This window comes from Heterocephalus glaber, unplaced genomic scaffold, assembly GCF_053883595.1.
Source record: "Heterocephalus glaber isolate CG9 unplaced genomic scaffold, H.glaber_assembly_v1.0 deba00000676, whole genome shotgun sequence".
Classification (NCBI taxonomy): Eukaryota; Metazoa; Chordata; class Mammalia; order Rodentia; family Bathyergidae; genus Heterocephalus; species Heterocephalus glaber.
This window is the reverse complement of record NW_028258156.1, coordinates 6,686,933-6,706,315: the sequence shown is the minus strand read 5'-3', so window position 1 is coordinate 6,706,315 and position 19,383 is coordinate 6,686,933. Positions and strand designations below refer to the sequence as shown.

The following is a 19,383-nucleotide window of genomic DNA, read 5'->3' as shown; positions in this document are numbered from 1 at the left end:
AATAACTTGCGCAAGTGCTTACTAGATGGAACAGGTTGGATTCAAATACTTTTTTATTTGACTCCCAGACTAATAATCTTTGCTGTAGAGTGTTCACTGGAGATGCTTCAGGTGACCTGTGAGAGTACTAGGAGTGCATGGCTTCTGAATGAGGTTGCCAGCCAACTTAAAGAGGAGAGAGAGGGAAAAAATGGGGAAGCAGCACAGGTTAGATTGATCTGATTTTATCATTGGGAATTTATGACTTGCTATTTGACAGGATTGGATAAACTGGTTTTACTAGGTCCTTCCTGGTTTCTTAATATTTCTCCTGCCACTTGAGAGGTAGGAAGCCTTGTCTCCCTGTGCTGTGCCCTTTATTTTCTGTCCCCTTCTTTTGCAGGGTTAAGGCAGTGGTGCCACCTGGGGAACTTGTATGTGTAAATGTGATGGGTGGTGAGCAAGAAGCAGGTGGGCTTTGTGTTTTCTGGGGTCTTTAACCCCAGAGAAAAGGTTTATATGTGTCTAAAAAGTTATAAGGCTGCTGCTTAGGGTATATGTGCTTCTTTGCTTTAACTGTGATGGAGGAAGCTAAGACCTTCAGGAAAAAAAAGTTGGAATGTAGAAACCAGAATTCTAGGAAAGCATCCTTAAAGCAGTCCATGTTCCAGAGAGAATGCAGCTGAATTAGGTGTATTCTGAATTCTGCAGGGAATATGCATAGGATAGATGTATGGTTAGATTTGTAAGCATTTAAAAAATGTTTTTTAGTGACAATTTAATGTATTCTCTTCTCTAAGTCAATATTTATTTGTATGTTATTTTTTATTGAAATGTTTATATAAAGTTAAAACCATTTAACAATGTGCAATTATGTCCCTTTAATGATGAGATTCTGGCTTTAGTATTTAGTAGCTTAAATACTATGGTGGTACATCTGTGGTAAATAAGGCATGAATCCAAATAAGGTATGTGCAACATTGTTTTCTTTTTTTTTTTTTTGGTACCGGGGATCGAACTCAGGTCCTTGTGCTTGTGCGGCAACATTGTTTTCTTTAGAATGGTTTGCAAATTACTATATCAATAAATGTTTTATATTTCTAGATAAAAATGGAAAAGGCTGCTAAGCACAAAGGAAAAGCTCAATTGCCATCAACTACAAAGCCTTCATGAAGTCTCTTGGACAATCAAAGCCATCATCTAAATATATCTTTTTCTGTGCTTATTTAAATGTAATAATAGAGTTTATTTTCTCTGTTACTTTTTAAAATGTGTAAGTATGTATTTTGGGATGTTTTCTTAATTTATTGAAGTAAGTGAATTATATTATTTTTGACAAAATTCATGATTTATCACTTTATATGTGCATTTTTCTCTTTCTTAACAAGTGATATTGTATTAGTCAAACCTTTAAAGTACAGTATTTTTAGCCTATTATAATTTAAATGTTTTCAGGTTATTTAAAAAAATTAGGGCTTGGGGATGTAGCTCAGTGGTGCTATGCTTGCCTGGTAAGCGAAAGGGCTTGAATTTGATTCCTGGTACCAGAAAAAAAAAATTAAAGACATGGAAGCCAATATATAAATGCTCCCTCTTCCATCAGAATTGACTAGGCAGTTCTGAGATGTATTAAACCTCCTCAGAAAATCCTGTGGGATTGAGCACTAGTCACCCATAGAAGCGGGCAACCCAACAATATATTCTTATATTAGCTTTCTCTCTTTTACTCCCTCATCCTTACTTCTAGCTCCCTCAGATCACTTCCAAAATGATTTAGCTATATGTGAACATTTGTCTTAGGTTTTTTTTTTGTTTTTTGAGTATGGGGTAAACTCAGTACCAAGAATGGCCTTATAATACACTCAGGATGGGATTCTGTGACTGGATCACTTACTGCAGTGGTTTGGATGAAATGTAAGTGGAATCTGGAGTGTTAGGTTATGCTGTAGCTGTTATGCAGTGGCTGTGTTACTGGAGTGGAATGTGACTAATGGGAATTTTAAGGCTGGTTAGCTACAGTTAACTGCTTTGGAAACCTTGTACAAAGAAAATGACATAAACTTATGTTAACCACTTAGTGGCAGCCATGCTTTGAAAGCCATAGTCTCTCAATAGCATCCTTTAAGGAAAATCTAATCTCCCAAAGATATAGGGCAGATTGTGGTGATCAGATCTAAATTTAGTAGTAAAGATAGCAAGGCTGCAAAGGAAATAGAAAGCACAGTTTCAATAGTCTCCTCCAACAAAGTCTGACAGAAAAAGAATGGAACCCTCAATTACAGGATGAGGACATTTGTGTTGGTGAGCCTGAGAATCTTGAACCCTTAGGTTGTCCAGAACCTCTGGGCTAGTGGAAACAGCATTATCCAGTTTGGTAGGGAGCACAGCCTGCCCTGGCCTTGACATTTTGCAGAGGCTTTATCTGAGATAGTTGTGTCATGAAGTGACTTGACCTCCTTAAGACCTACCCCTGTGACTTCTCATTGACTCCAAACTGTTTACTAGGTTTAGGTCTCAGCATACTCCAGGGGAGAAATACAGTCCTTTCTTGAGGAGGGTAGATTACACTCTGAACTGCAGACTATGGTCAAAGTGTACTGACTAGAACCCAGGAAGTATGTCTGGGAGTAGCTCTTGAGGGTGTTGGATCAATGAGTAGGGTGAGGGAAGAATGCAGAGCTTGATAGGAGAGAGTGATATTTGAGCAAGCTCTGGCACAGATGTCTGGAGTTGATCCTAACAGACTTCAAGGATGGTGTATTGAAGATACAGTGCACATGCCAGAAATTATTTGGCATAGTATTGAGGAATGGTTCAGAAGGCTCAGGGATGTGAGAATGTTAGAATGGATTTGTTGTTTGAAACCAGAGGAGCTAGCATCTGAATTTTCCCTGGGAAGACCTAGATGATACTCATAACTAAGGCAATCAGACATGTAATTATTGAGAGTATACGAGAAACTTTGAGAAGAAACTTTGAGAAGACAACTAGAATTGATAAAAGATGATGCCATTATACTGGATTCTGTGGTGTCAACAGATGTAGATAGATTGGAATGCAGAAAGCTTGAAGGACAAATTGTGGAACTTGACTGTCAGAGGCCCATAATTAACTTATGGGCACCAAAGTATGAGTTGGGATAAATTTAACTTCATAATGTTCCAAGGTGCAAGATAGAAGGACAGCTGATTAAGATAAGTTGTGTAAAGTTGTGAAACTGCCTTTACCTCACCTCTCTGATAAACCTGAGAATTGGCAAGCAGAAGGCTGACATCATGGTAATGAAAACTGTAGTTCTCACCTGGTTTCCAGATTCAAGGCAGTTCAGAGCTATAGCTCAAGATGGAGAGAGAGCCCTGATTCTTTCAGGAATATCCTCAGATGTATTTGATAAATATCCCTTGATCCTTTCTCACAGAGGCAGTCATTTACCATGTTATCAAGGTAACTATGCAGGGGATTAAGAGAAATACTCAGAATTTTCAGCCATGAGTACCAAGTCTTCACTGACATGGATTCCAAAGGATAGAAAACACCATTGTGGTCCACTGGTTAGAGTAAAGTTTGTGCACATGTGTGTGATTTGTTTTGTTTTAGACAAAGCTCTTGCTATATTTCCCAGGTTAGTTTCAAACTCCAGGGCTCAAGTAATCCACCTACCTTAGCCTCCTTACAGTAGTAGTTGGGGCTGCAAGTATATACCATCACGCCCGATTTACAATAAGATTTTATGGAAACCCCGTAACAAATTGAGTCTTAGCCAGTCTAGCTCACAATGGGTAAAATGGGTCTGCCTCCACTTTGTTTATTTCTGCAGTCTCTCTCTATACATATAATTGGAGAAGACATACAGTAGTTTGAAGCTGATAGAATCCCTGGACCTATACTGGTAGCCTTTGCTTTTTGTCCCAGGGCTTCTCAGATAGAGCAGGACAGTGTTATTGACCAATGGATCACATAGTATAAAGTCTGTATGGATATAGAAGACTTGAACAACATTATTAATCAACTTGATCTAATTGACATTTATAGAGCACTCAAGCCAGTAACAGAATATATCTATTTTTAATACAAATGGAACATTTAGTAAGACTGATCACATAGATCACAAGATAAGTTTCAGTGGTTTTTAAGATGATTAAGATCATAAAGTATGTCCTCTTGAGCACAAAATTAAATTAGATGAGATCAGGTGCGTTCAGAGTGGTATGGCTGTAGACCACAAAATTAAATTAGAAACCAACAACAAAGATCTCTGGAAGATCTCCAAATATTTGACAATTATATAACACATGTCTAAATACTGTGGGCCAAAGAAAACAATTAACAGGGTAATAGTATTTTTAACTGAATGAGTGTGAAAACAGTAATATTTGTGGGATGCAGTTACAGCAGTACCTAGAGGGAATTTATAGCACAAAATGCTTTACATTAGTAAAGAAGAAATATCTTAAATCAGTGAGCTCACCATTTACCTTATGGAGATAGAAAAAGAAGAGCAAATAAAAATGAAAGTATATAGGAAATAAGGAATAAGAAAAAATCAGCGTGAGTTGAAATAAAAACAACAAAATTAATAAAACTAAAGCTTTGGTTTTGAAATCAATGAAACTGACAAACCTGTAGCCTGATTGATCAGTGAGAGAGAAATGACACAAATTACCAATGTTAGGAATGAGAGTGGTGACAGCACTGTAGGCTCTACAGGTATTAAAAGGCTACTAGGGGAATAGTATAATTTTATGCCAATTATTTTGATAATGTAGATGAAAGGGACAAATTTCTTGAAAAACATGGAGTTGTAAATAATAAATAAGTCCCCCTCCTGGGATCTTTGAGTCATTCTGATATGGCCACATAAATTACAGAGAAATAGATGAAATTAAAGGATTTATTATGCTATATGTCCTAGAGAAGGGAGACAAGGCATATCACATGGTGCTATGTGGGGGAGCAGGTACCAGGAGAGCAGGCTGAGTGAAGCAGGCGGTGAGCTCAGAGAAAGTGAAGAGTTTGGTGATTACTCTTGACTGTCAACCTGCTTGGGTAAAAGACTCCTGGAAGATTAGTAAAACACCCTTCTGCGTGTAACAGGGTGTGTCTGTAAGGTGTTCCCAGAGAAGACTGGCATGTGGGCCAGCGAATTGAGGGCAGAAAACCTTCCCTGAATATGAGTGGTATCATTCAATACAATATGAGCCTGGTGGAACAAAAGCAGGAAGAGGAAACCAGCTAGTGCTTGCAAGTTTGATTCTGCTTGAGCATGTGTGTCTCTTGCTGCTGCCATTACCTGGAAATAGCCAACTCCAGCTTCTTCAGTCTTTCAAAGTGGACTCACATCAGTGAATCTCCAGGAAGCTTGCAGGCCTTCAGCCTTGAGGGTCGCACCATTGGTCCATCTTGTTCTGAGGCTTCTAACTTCTTGAACTGTATAGCTACTGGGTTCTCTGGCTGGCCAGTGTGCAGATGACAATTGTGGGACTATCCAGCTTCTGAACCTGTAAACCAGTCTAATAAATCCCTTTTTGTAATGACGTGTATTCTATTGGTTATATTCCTTTAGATAACCCTGACCAACACAAACTCATGTACAGGTGTCCTTACTGAGGGGACAGAGTACACAAACAGAAGGCACAAGATAAGTCATTGGGGCTTTTGGCATATCACTAGATCACAGGGTAGGGAAAAAAGGGGGAACTTGTGGCAGAGACCATTTTACCACACTTGGAGACCTGATTGTTGGGCATGCTGGACAAGGTGCTCTTGGCCTGTTTGTGGGAATGGTGAGGGTTCAGGAAAATAAGAACTTTAAAAAATTCATAATACAGATACAAACTACTAAACTCACTCAATCATAAGATAACTTGATTAGGCCCATATCTATTAAAAGTTGAATGTGTGGGCCAGGGATTTAGCTCAGTGGTTCAGGAGCCTGCCTCGCAAGTGCAAGGTCCCGAATTCGATCCCTGGTACCAAAAAAAAAAAAAAGTTGAATTTGTAATTAAAACTTCCCACAAAGAAAAATCTAGGCCCAATAGCTGCACTGCAAATTTTACCAAATATTTAAGGAACAAAGAATATCAATTCTAAACATTTCCAGAAAATCAAAGCTGGGACTTCTTTAAAATTTATTCTGTGTCCAGCATTACTCTGATGTCAAAACAAAGACATTGCAAGAAAAGAAAATTCCAAGTCAATACACCCTTTAAGCATATCTGTAGAAGTTCTGAATAATTTTGAAGTCTAATACAGGAATATAGAAAAAGGATACTCCATCATGACCAAATAAGTTTTATCCTAGGAATGCAAGGTTGGTTTAGTATTTGAAAATTGATGTAATTCATTATATTAACAAACTGAATCATCTCAATAGATATAAAAGAAGTATTTGCAAAGATTCAATGTATATATTAAAAATTCTAAACAAAATACAGATAGGTGATAACTTCATTCTATTAAAGGATAGCTACTGAAATCCCACAGGTACTATCATACTTAATGGTGCTCTCAGCAATGCCATTCAACATTGTACTGCAAATTCTAGCCATTGCATAAAGCAAGATAAAAAAGATGTCCAGGTTGAAAAGGAGAAAGTAAAAGTCTTTATTTGCATATACTGGTACCATGGTCATTATGTAGATAATTTTAAGTCTATAAAAAAGCCTATCATTGGAAATAATGAGTTTGCAAGGATTCAATAAATATGATCAATATGCAAAATTATATTTCTATATACTAGCAATAAAACAACCAGAAATTGAGATTAAGAAAAAAACCATTTACAGTATCATAAAAATGGAAATCCTTAGTGATAAGTCACACAAAAGATGTATAGAACGTTAAGGGTAAACAGTGTTGCTCAGGGAAATAAAGGAATTAAATAAGTGGAGATAAATGTACTATGGTAAAGGATAAGAAGACTCAATACTGTTAAATGTAAATTCTCAAAGTGATGTGTTGATTCAACATCATCTCAAAATCTCAGCAGGATTTTTTGGTCTGTACACATTAAATAGACTACAGTTTGCATGTAACTATGAAGCTAATACAACTTTGAAAAAGAACATTAGTATGTGGTTTACAGTGTCTGTCTTCAAGACTTAAAACTAGAGACAACAGTCTAAAGAAAGCAAAGAGATCAGTGTAAAAGGACATAATTCAGGGACCTGCTCATCTGTGTTCAACTAATCTTTGATAATGGTGTAAAGACAATTTAGTAGAAAAATGAGTGTATTTTCAACAAATGCTGTGGAAAAATTGTATATCCATATATACATAAAAAACTTGGATTCCTGTTTTTCATCTTTTTTTGGAGACAGGATCTTGCTGTGTAGTTTGTTGGGTTTGAACTCACTATGGACAAGCTGGCCTTGAACTCACGCTGATCCTCCTTCTTCAGCCTTCTATGTGCTGGGAATATAGGCATGCAGCACCACACCAGGCTTCATGTTTTACATCTGATAAAAAGTTTACAAAAATATTGTAAATGTGACACCCATACAAATAATTCAAAAGGAAATACAGGAAAAAACTTACGAACTGGTTAGCTAGAGATTTGTCAGATATAACACAAAAGTGTGACCCATAAGACAAAATTGATAAGTTGGACTTCATCGTGATTAAGAACTTTTGCTTCCTGTCTTTCTTTCCTTTTTCTTTTTTTGTGCCAGGGATTGAACCCAGGCCTAGCTTATGCCAAGCAAGTGCCCTACCACCAAGCTACAACTCCAGTCCCTGAAACTTTGCTCTTTTAAAATATTCTTAGAGAATGCAGACAGCCATATCTGGGAGAAGACATTTGCAAATCTGAAGTTGTATTTATAGCATACAAAGAACTATTGAAAGTCTATAATGAGAAAACTATCCATTTAAAAATAGGAAAAGGTTTGAATAGATGCTTTATCCAAGAAGAGGCACAGATGGATGATAAACATAAAAAAGGTGCTCAGTATTTTCGGTCAAGAGAACACTGCAAATAAAAAAACCCACAATGAAAGTTGGGCGTGGTGCTGCCCATGCCTATGGTCTCAGCACCATGGCTGAGGTGGGAGGAGTGCTTTGGCTCAGGAGTTTGAGACAACCCTGAGCAACATAGTGAGACAGACTCACCCCCTCCCCGCAAAAAAAAAAAAAAAAAAAAAAAAGAAAAAAGCCCACAAGGAGATCCTATAATGCATAAATATTTAAGCTTAACACTGATCACTTCAAATGATAATGACGATATGGAACAACTAGAACTCCTAAGCACTGCTGGTGGTAATATAAAGTAAGACAACTACTTTGTAAAATAGTCTTACTTGTTTTTTTGTTTTAAAAAAATTTTATTAGTACATGTTTGGAGCACATAATGATTACATTCACGGTGGGGAGTTGGTACATGTACATAACACATTTTAATTCTTTTTACTTTCCCTCCTTTGCTCCCCTCCCTTCTTCCTTCCTTCTCTTAGCCCTCTCCATCTCTTGGTCTTTTTTGTTTTTCTGAGACTGAGTCTCTGTAGTCCAGACTAGGCTCAATTAATTCCATAATCTTCCTGCCTCAGTCTCCTCAGTGCTGGGATGATAGGCGTGTGCCGCCACACCTGGCTAATTTTACCACGGCGTCATTCCACAAATAGGCATTAACCCAAGAGAAATTAAAGCATATGTCCATCCAATGACTTGCACACAATAGCCTCTTTATTTAAAACAATGGCAATAGCCCAAATGTGTATCATTGCAAGTGTTTAGCAATAAAAATCAACAAACTCTAAGGCAAAACAGATGACTATTAAAATAATTAAATGCTGTTCAAAAGAAGCCAAATAAAATAACGCATGCCATATAATTCAATTAATATCAATTCTAGGAAATGAAAATTAGTGTATGTGATACAAGCAGAGAGAGAGAGTTGGAGGTAGTAAGGCATTGTAAATGGGCATAAGGAAGTTCTGGGAGTAATAGGCATGTTTGCCTTACTTGTGGGAGTGCTTTCGGTGATGCATGGAAACGTTCATGGTTAACATAGTGTGAACTTTTGAATCTGCAATTTGTTATATGTAAATTATACCCTCGATAACATTAAATTACTTTGAGGGCAAGGGTTGCCACAAAGTGTACGTCATAAAAACAAAAGGGCAATGTAACCACTGAGCTAAATTTCCAGGCCCCTACAAAAGGGCAATGGTAAGAGACACAGATGCTAAGGTTGGCTTGAGAAATGCATGTAAAACTACTGTCTGAAAAGCACATTTTTTATTAATCCAGGTAATTTTCCCCTTTCCATCTCTCAAAAAGAACATCGAGAAGCTTGCAGTTGGAACGTTGTGAGATTTACATCTTACTGAACAAATCAGGAAAGCCCACGCCACCCCACATAAAGGTTTTACGTCATGGCCTCTTGATAAACCGAACCAGTCACTGGCTCACAGGTGCGGGGATACTGGCCTATAAGACGCCAGCAGTCCTTAATGCGCTGCTTTCTGCGTGCAGGTAGGCAGCAGCTTGTGGAGTCCTCGCCTCGAAGCGTGTTCCAGGGCCTAGTCCTTGGCACCGCGTGACTTTCGACCTGGCCGGGTCTCCAGCCCAGCCCGGACAATGTTGCAGCACCGTGCGCGCAGGCGCAGTGTGGGTCCGAAGCCGCGGAAGCGAGCGTGGTAAGCGTCAGCACGTGCGCGACGGCTGGCTGAAGGTTAACGAGGCACCGGGTGGCAGGCTGGGGGCCCAGCATGTGGGGTCAGGGCTCCTTTAATAGCGCTTCTGTGGAAGAAAGTGTGAGGTAAGTAGTCTTCTTGTGGCAGGTGGGGTGCGATGGCGGCTACTTCCAGGACAGTATTTTAGTCGCTGGTCCCGTGTTAGGGCTCTAAGCCCGGGACGCGGCCTCCCCCCGCCCCCTCCCCCGCCTCCACCTCCCCCGCCTCCACCTCCCCCGCCTGCCACCGCTAAGGGGCGCCAGGCACCAGGTGTGTGAGTGTGGTGACCGGATGCGAAAGTGGCTTGTAGAGAACTTGGGGTTGAGGGTTTTGTGAAGACTGGGCCTCCCCCTGGGTGGAATTGTTTCCTCCCCTTTTTGCAAATTCGGTGCCATTTAAACTGCGAAATCTCTCATAAAATAACCTTTAAGGATTTATTCCAAATTCTCATTTTGTAGTGCAGACTTGGACGGACCCTTTGGTAATCCACGTTCGCAAAAAATGGGTACAGCATCTGTTCCTTCATCTTCTGGGCAAGTCATTTTATCTATTTTTTTGTTACCGGAGATCGAACTCAGGACCTTGTGCTTGCGAGGCAGGCGCTGGAACCAGAGCTAAATCCCTGGCCTGGGGCAAGTCATTTTAAATAAGACTATTCTAGAAAATAGCTTTTTAGAACAAGTGGTGGGATTTCCAAAACAAACATTTTTATTTTTACTGTTTCAGACTTACCGTCTTACAGAGAAGAGTATAATCTCTCTAAATGGGTTCTAACTTGGTTTTACAAATACTGTCAGTTCTATTTTAAAACCACGTTTTGATCAACATTTAAAAAACTTTGTTTTGACATCTCGATGCTCTGTAGTGTTAATAACTCTTCTCTTTTCATATTTGAGAGAGCATTTGAAACTTTTGTGTTAGTGGTGCTTTTAGTAACTGTTAAAGCTTTAAAAAAAATCCATATATATATATATATATCCGTCCCCTTAACATGCCAGGTATAAGGCAGTTCCATGGAGGGGTTTTGTTGTTAAAATTTTTGGGGGCCTATTTATTATATATAATATACTTCGTTGATACGTCACAGAAACAGTGTTGGAGAGGGTGGGAGAAAAGCATGCCAGCCAATCACATCAACTCCAGTGCTTATCAAGATAGATGTATACCTTGCATAAATAACTTTCTGAAAAGAAAATTAGCTGGAACTCAACACTAGAAAACCAAAAGTATATTTTTATTTTCTTTTAACATCTATGAATGGAAAGTACAGTATTCCAGTGTGTAGGGAATAAACTTGTAGTGAACATTTCTTTTGAAATATTTTGCAGATAGTACAGTCTTGTGTAATTAAAAAGTTATTTTTGAGATAATGGGCAAAATTTGATCATTTTAAAATGTCTTTAATCCCAAAGATTCTTAAAAAAATAGTACCCAATGTGTCTTTTTTTAAAAAAAGATAGACTACCAGTTTCAAGTATTTGTAGTGTTTGTCTTTGCTTACATTGTGAAAGTTCAACACTTGTTTAAGAGGGCATTATTTTTTAAAAAGTATATACACAGTTTTTCCCAAAGTATTGATTAATGTAAGTGGCCAAATGTAGTGGAAATAAGGACTGAAATGTATAATGAATGTTGGGAAATGGGAAGAAAGTGTTTAATTGGGAAGGGGAACAAGGGAAAAGAAAGGAAGGGACAAGAAAAAAAGGAAAAATAGAAGGAAAAAATGGAAACAAAGCTTTTGTACCTAGGAAAGGGAGAGGGCTTGAGGAGGGAAAGGGATAAAAAATAAAATTTATTAAAAAAACCAGGAACACTAAAACAAACAAAATGTACATGAATTATCTTCTTCAGAGTAAAAGTTTGACTAAAGATAATTTTAGGAATACAGATTACATGTGGTGAAATTGCAAACTACAGTATACTCAAAACAAGAATTATTGGAGAAAATGTTTCAGGTCATTTTTAATATAGAGTCTGAATTTTGATAACTTCCTTCGGGCAAAACAGCAGTTGTACAAATTTGAATATTTTGTGGTTTAGTCTTTTTTGTTGTTAATTGATAGATTATTATAACCTAATTCGAGATGTTGAATTTAGTTTTTCAGAAATTGTCCAAAGGGATGAAGATACACACTACAATGAAGGTATTGACACTAAAAATTATTTTGGGGTATAAAATTCAGATGATAATAATTTCTAATTTTCTTTGCATTGTAATTTGGTTTTAGTTGAAGATGTGGTTGGAAGTCATGTAGAAGATGCAGTTACATTTTGGGCTCAGGTAAATTGCAGCCTGCTTGATTTCCTGTCTTCCTTCCCCTTCCTAATCCAACTCTTAACAACAAAACAAAACAAAACAGAACAGAACAACACCAAATACAAAAACAAAAATAAAATCTTAGGAATCCTGGGTGTAATGATGCATCCCTATACAACTAGGTAGGTACTTGGGAGGCTGAGATAGGAGGATTGAAAGTTAGAGGCCAGCCTGGGCAACTTGGTGAGAGCCTGTTTCAAAATAAAAAATAAAAAGGTCTGGGATCATAGCTCAGTGTGAGGCCCTGGATTCAATCCCTAGTACGGCAAAAACAAAATAAATATCCAGGAATAATAAGACTAGGTTAAAAATTCAAAAGTGAACCAGCAAGATTGTTACTGAGTTATACTTAATTTATTACCAATATTCTAAGCAGTGTAAATTGCAGGAGGCTAGCATCTATTATATTTGTGAAGTTATAGCTCCCTCTAGGGTTTTTTTAGAAGAAAGTTTCTTTAAAGAAGTTTTTAAATCTGCCGTCTAAAAAAATGAAAACAAATTCAGTTCTTTTCAGTTTTACTTTCTGACTGTTTGTCCCTTCACCATATTCACGAATGACTTTCTGCTCCTCAGTGAGGAAAGCATGCTTGATCTAGTCATGGACACATTGGCACTCATGGAACACATAATTCTTACTGATTTAGATAATCACATAATAATTTTAGGTCCCATAGCATAGACTCTTTGAAGTTTAGGCACTCGCTTAGGCACACTCCACATGCAGAAATTTCTGTGCTTTCCTATCCTTTTTGGTGTAAAGGCAAATGATCTGTTACCAGGGGCTGGGCACACCCTGTTTCTGTTAGGGTCTGTATTGTGGAAAGCTTGTGATGGTAGTATGTCAAATGCTGACTGTTCTTAAGTCAGCTCAGAGAACCTCTGTAAGCTGCCACACCTGTATTTACTGTCCCTGGAAGAGGAAAACTCAGTCATTATTTTCTAGTGGCTTAAATTTGAACTTGAGACATATTTTTCTCATTCCAAAATTTGAACCAGTGATTAAACATTTCTAATTTTCTGTTGCTAGCTGCAAAACAAGTAATGTATTCAACTTTAAATACAAAGTTAAGCACTAATGATGGAGAATCCCTTAGTTGCACATTGAGTTTTGATTTTGTGAAATATATATGATATGGGAGGGAAGAGAATTACATTTTTCTATACTTCCTGTAAATGGGAACTCCTTGTTGGGGGCAGGGGTAAACTGGCAATGTGTGAAAAAGAAGAATTTATGAGAAGAAAAGTTGTAGAAGAATAAGCCAATTCTTTTTTTTTTTCAGTTAAGTAATGTAAAAATATTGTAGAAATGTGATACAGAAAACTCCTGGCAATTTTGTATTTCTCCTTATGCGTATACTCTCTAAAGTGTGGTTGCAATGTTTCAATGCCCAATGTTTCTGTATTAATAGTACCTTTGTCAGTCTTAATGGTGCCCCAGATTGAACGATAGTTTATATGTTTAAGCTTATTATGTAGGAACATGGTTAAGCAGTATTTTCTTACTGGTAGTTTCTAGTAGAAATAGGTGACCCACATAAATAATTTAAAAATATTTTTAGCAGTCATATTGAAGAAAATAAAAAGGAACAGGTAGAATTAATTTTAATAAATATACATTTTATTTAACTCACATCAAAAATTTTGATCAAAATATAATTAGCATAAAATATGAACAAGATATTTTATATTCCTTATATTAAGAGTTTGAAATCTAGTGTTTTTTTTTTTTTTTTTTTGAGACAGGGTCTTGCTGTGTGGTTCAGATTGGCCTTGAACTCACTGTGTAACCTAGGCTGGCCTCGAACTTGAAGCAATCCTCCTGCCTCAGCCTCCCAAGTGCTGGGATTACAGGCATGAGCCACCATGCCTGGCTCTAATGTGTATTTTGAAATTCAGTGAAATCTAGTGTGCAGCATATCATGCTTAGTAGAATCTTAAATAATACGGCACTATTAAATAATATTTTACTGAATCTTATACTTTATTCTTCTAGAATATTAATAGAAATAAGGACATTATGAAGATTGGTTGCTCACTGTCTAAAGTTTGTCCCTATGCCAATTCAGTTTTTGGAAATCTTGATCCAAAGAAGGTGAGCCATATTCTTGGTTATAATTTATAAAAACAGCAAGACCAGTGAGATACCAAGTATGTCATACAAAAAGGCCAGAAAAGCAAAACACATTTTCTGTCAGTGTGATACGTGTGTGTGGAATGTGCTGTTGTCATGTGTGAAGATTGCCTTGAAATAAAGATTATTTTTGTTGTGAAGTTCTATTGGTATTTTCATTGTAGTTCATATAGGAATTTATTTCTGTTGTTATTTTAGACTTTTTACACCAAAAAACAGTTGATGTTGGAAAATTTTGATGCTTTTTTATAAACACTCAAATACTAAAATTTCAATACTTTATATTTTATTTTTTCCTGTTAGTCATTGTTTAATGTAAAACTCAAAATTAAAATTAATAATTCATCAATAGAAATATTCTAAGTAATAAATGTGAATATTATATACCCATGTTTCTGTGCCTTTAAGACAAAGTTGGCGTTATGCCCCTAACTGGTTAAGTGGTTAAAGTGATTATTATCAGCCTAGACTGATTTTTGTATTCTCACACTCTGACTCCCAGGAGATATTTGACATTGTGTGGAGACATTGTTGATTGTCACAACTGGAAGTATCACAGCTGGTATCTAGTGGATGAAGTCCAGAAGATGCTGGCATATTCTGCATTGTGTAGGACAGAGGGGAGCCCTCTTGTCTTCTCCAAAGAATCATCCAGTCAAAAATGTCATAGGTGGGCCAGGGATTTAGCTCAGTGGTGCTGTGCCTGTCTCACAAGTGCAAGGTCCTGAGTTAAGTCCCCAGGACCAGAAAAAAAAAATGTCAGAGGTGCTGAGGTTCACTAAATGATTGTGAATATGTACTCTGCTTGACGTATTCATTCCAGTCAGCCCTTTGGAATTTTCTCTTTCTTTGGTATCTTTGAGAATTTTTTTGAGTACTCGTGTGGTGGTTATGACTTTCTTAAGGTGTTCTTTGACATGGAATGCCCCTATTTCTCCAATTTTGAAATAGTGTTTTGTAGGTTATATTAGTCTGGGTTGAAAGTTGTTTTTTTTATCCTGATATACTTCAGATTCTCCTAGCCTTTTAAGTTTTGTGTTGGCAAGTCTGTTGTATTCCCAATGAGTTTACCTTTATAAGTGATTTGTTGCTATTCTCTTAACAGCTTTTAAGAGTCTGTCCTTGCATTGGACATCTGGGATTTAACTGGAATGTGTTATGGAGAAATTCTTTTCTGGTTGTGGTTATTTTAGGTTCTATATGCCTTCCTTAACTGTATGTTGAATTCTTTTTTTTTTTTTTTTTAAATTCTTTTATTGGTACATTGTAGGTATACAACACAATTACATTTCTCATTGGGAATTGTACCTTTATATAATGCATCTTGGTTCTTATTTTTTCCCCATTCCTAGATATGTTGAATTCTTTCTCCACTCTCGGAAGGTTTTTGCTATGATTTCTATAGACAGATTTTAAAATTTCGTATGTTTTGTCCTCTGACTTTTCTCTAACTCCAGTTAGTCTTAGGTTAGCCTTCTTTGTTTCTTTTAGTAGCTATTGGATCAGTGTTCCTTGCTTTTATTGTTTTTAATGCCTCTGTAAGGATGTGATCAAGTACATCAGACCTATCTTCTGGATCTGGTAACTCTCCTCACTAGTTCACTTCTGCTGCTCATTGTTTCAGTAGAATTATTTTTCTTCATTTCCATTTGGCACCTTTTCATGGACTGTAATTCTTTGGCAAATTTGTTATTTGTGTTTTAAATCATTTTTGTACTTGTTTTTTATTTGAGTCTTTATGCTCATTGATCAGTTTATTAGATCTACTGTTGGTTTTTTTTGTTATATAATATTTGGGCTCACTGAGTTTGTTTCTTTGTTGATCATTTTGAGTAAATTAACTGCTTGCCTTCTGCTTTTCTCCCCATCAATGCCTCTTGGATCTGCTTTGGAGGAGTTGGGAGTTTTTGAAGGCATTTTGTTGCCTTGTTTCTTCATGCCTCTGTTTTTTGGTGTGTGTGCCTATTTTTGATGATCAACTAAAGTGGAAAGACTGTGGCTAGAATGGAGATCCTTTTAGCTAGTATTGCTTTCTAGTGATAGGATCTTGGATTTCTTTACCTCTCGGTATTGTCTGCCTCCTCAAGTTACTTAAATAGGATTAGACTCAGACACTGTATTGTAAGGGGAGGATACTTACAAGTTATAACAATGTCAACAGATCCAACCATGTACTTTAAAACTTGTTTTAACACTGTCACTCTTTTATTAGTACTCCTTACAGACTGACCTATATTGCTGTCAATTAGATTGGGATGTGGAAAGAGGGGGAATAAAAAGAAAAAGGAAAGGAGTAAGTCAGAGACAGAGGTAGGGAAATAACATGAAAAGAACAAGTAGGTCATACACTGTTTGTTTGTTTTGAGACAAGGTCTGTGCTATGTAGTTCAAGCTGGCCTTGAACTCACTATGTAGCCTAGGCTGGCCTTGAACTCATGGTGATCCTTCTGCCTCAGTCTCCCAAGTGCTGGGATTGCAAGCATGTGCCACCATGCCTGGCAACCATACTCTATTGAGGTTATTTTTATAGCTGGAGAAAAGGGCTAATGTTGTTCAGGTTTGAGGGGAGACTCCTAGGAGTGAGAGGAGGGATGCAGAGGGAGGGAGATGTTGGAGGGAAACTGGTATTGTCCGAGCCTCTTAATGTGTTTGTAATTAGTTTATGTTTGGATTTTTTTTTGTGCCCAGGAACCAACTTGGAACCTTGAGCTTGCCAGGCAGGCGGTGGAACCACTGAGCTAAATCCCCTTCCCTTATGTTTGGATTTTGTATGCCTAGTTTTGTTAAGGGTGACCTTGACATTTCCTTGAAATATACTCTTTTAAGCACTCATTAATTCTTACTCTCTTTTGTACATATACTTGTGTCTTTGCTTTTCTTCAGTGCCTGGTTTGCAGAGTCCCTCCCTTGCTCTTGTCCCTAGTCAAACATGATGATCTCTCCCATAAGTTTGAATTTTGTTTTTTCTGCATATTAGCTTATGACTTTGGATACCCAGTGGTGAAATAAAAGTACTTGCCTCATTGAGTCTTTGTGAGAATTAAATGTTACTGTATGTGAAGCACTTAAGTTATTATTATTTTTTTTTTGGCAGTACCAGGGATCGAACTCAGGACCTTGCACTTTCGAGGCAGGCACAGCGCCACTGAGCTAAATTCCTGGCCCAAGCACTTAAGTTATTGTGTATAAAGTGCTTATTGAAACAATAAGTGTTTAATAAATAGTGATCTTTATTCTGATCAACTTAGCATGCTTTTCTTCAAAAACCAAATAATTTTGCTTTCTCTTTGTAGATTTATGGTGGATTATTTTCTGAAGATAAATGTTGGTACAGATGTAAAGTATTGAAGATCATCAGTGATGAAAAGGCAGGAAATATGTGTTCAGGCTTTTTATTTTTTTTGGCCTTAAGGAATATTCTAGTTCCAAAATTTGATGCTTATTTAACCCAGCAATGCTTATTCATAGTAGTGATAAGGTCTGATTTAGTGAACTTACAAATTTATTAAAACACATTTTCCCCCCTACGGAACAGGAAAGAAATTAATCCTGAATTTAATCACCTCAGATTGTCTAATAATAGATGATATAAGTTGCAGATTACTTTGGTGACTAGTTGGTTCTTTGTACCTCAGTTTTTAATGATTATGTTTGGTTCTTGTTAATGAGCAACTGTGAAAGTTCATTTTATTGAGACTGATGAATAGGTAAAGACATTTTAATGGTCATGAAGTTAGGCATCTATTTTACTTAGTTATGAATATTATTAATAATAAAGACTCGTTTGCCCCTTCCTTGTGCCTAGGTTAAATGAGATGAATTTTTTTTTTTTGTTTAAGCAGCTTTATTTTTTACATTGTGGAAGATTTTTAACAGAATTTGGGAAAATGAGATTCTGAATAACTGGTAGTAATTGCACATTGTAGGTTATATAAAAACAGTTTTAGGCTTTTATTTTTCTACATCTGCTTTCTGGACTTATATATTGTGTATGTTTTGTAAATATTTTTCTTGGTATAATAAAGTGATAAGATGAAATAATTTTATGAATACTCTGAATGGCTTGTATTTTTAAAAAAACTATTATTGCATAGATGATGTTATATTTTAGTGAAATAGACCATTCTAATAGAACTTTTCCACATAATTTGACAATTGGAGATTTAATTTTGAATTGTGTTTGCTTTTTAAATTAGAAGACAAGATGACATTTGACTTTGTAAAACTTCCCCCCAATTTTTAAATAGCTGGGGCTAAGGGTAAATTTAATCAATTTGAGCCTAGCTGAAAGTGATCAAAGGAAGTTTGATAACTCCCTTTCTTTTCAGATTTTATTATTTTCCAACTTGAGTTTAAAAATGTTGATTGATTTTAATATTAGAAAGCATAATAGAGGGCTAAGCTTAATAGACTTATGTTTATTTAAAATACCAATGGCTTAAAGATATGCCAAAGTGAGAAGTGGTACCATTGAAAATTAATACCAAACATAGAAATGACTGATTTCTTTATTGATTTATTGATGTATTCTTTACTGATTTATTTATGAATTTTCTTTTTTTGAGGATATTACTAGAGCTCTGTTTCTGAATATTTTTTCAATTTTAGGTAAAGTGCTATCTTAACTTTAGGTAATTAATAGAAAGCAGCAAATTGTGGTTTCTTTGGAGATTTTAATCTAGGTGCAATATTACTATTTATGTCCAATTTTTTGTAGTGTCTGGTGAGATACATTGACTATGGAAATACGGAAATTCTAAACCGATCTGACATAGTAGAAATTCCTTTGGAGCTGCAGTTTTCTAGCGTTGCCAAAAAATATAGACTTTGGGGACTACAGATTCCTTCTGGCCAAGAAGTTACTCAATTTGATCAGGCAAGTAACAGATTTTGAATGTTCTTGTTAAGGAAAATAAAACTACGTGATTGGAAAATATAAGTATTTTTATAATTAAAGCTCATTAACTTTGTTTAATATAAAAGCTTGTATAAATTAATAAAAATGAATTATAAAATCAATTATTTCTCAGCCTTTTGGCTAAGATCAAGTGTAAAATAATTCAGAGCTGGGGTATAGCTTGGTGGTAGAACACTTGCCTGGTATGTGCAAGGTCCTGGGTTCTATCTGTAGCACCACAAGCATATAAAACAAAATAATTCAAAAGCAGTTTTATAATGTAACTTTGCTAGGTAAACGTTCCTGATGAATAGATACAAGTGATAATGTGATATGTATATGTGTGCATATATATATTTAAAAAAAATAAAATATGAATAGTTCCTTA

General features: G+C 36.4%; 2 protein-coding genes across 23 annotated transcripts in view; both read left to right on the top strand.

Annotated features, from left to right (window-relative positions):
- Fam221a (family with sequence similarity 221 member A) overlaps positions 1 to 5,513 on the top strand; it is a 28,523-nt gene extending 23,010 nt beyond the window's left edge. For all 9 annotated transcript variants that reach the window (XM_087206669.1, XM_087206668.1, XM_087206667.1 and 6 more), the window contains one exon: positions 1,084 to 5,513. In XM_087206669.1, the coding sequence (XP_087062795.1) occupies positions 1,084 to 1,152 (69 nt within the window). In that variant the 3' untranslated portion in view covers positions 1,153 to 5,513. The remainder of the gene's footprint in view (positions 1 to 1,083) is intronic.
- Positions 5,514 to 5,670: 157 nt separating this feature from the next.
- The window catches only part of Stk31 (serine/threonine kinase 31), a 100,761-nt gene continuing 87,048 nt past the window's right edge, over positions 5,671 to 19,383 (top strand). For 7 of the 14 annotated variants that reach the window (XM_087206662.1, XM_087206658.1, XM_087206665.1 and 4 more), the window contains exons 1-7: positions 5,671 to 9,614; positions 10,109 to 10,183; positions 11,748 to 11,794; positions 11,879 to 11,931; positions 13,961 to 14,059; positions 17,392 to 17,466; positions 18,816 to 18,974. In XM_087206662.1, the coding sequence (XP_087062788.1) occupies positions 9,556 to 9,614; positions 10,109 to 10,183; positions 11,748 to 11,794; positions 11,879 to 11,931; positions 13,961 to 14,059; positions 17,392 to 17,466; positions 18,816 to 18,974 (567 nt within the window). In that variant the 5' untranslated portion in view covers positions 5,671 to 9,555. Of the gene's footprint in view, positions 9,737 to 10,108; positions 10,283 to 11,747; positions 11,795 to 11,878; positions 11,932 to 13,960; positions 14,060 to 17,391; positions 17,467 to 18,815; positions 18,975 to 19,383 lie in introns of those variants that run through there. The other 7 variants (XM_087206659.1, XM_087206655.1, XM_087206653.1 and 4 more) reach the window with 5 other exon arrangements.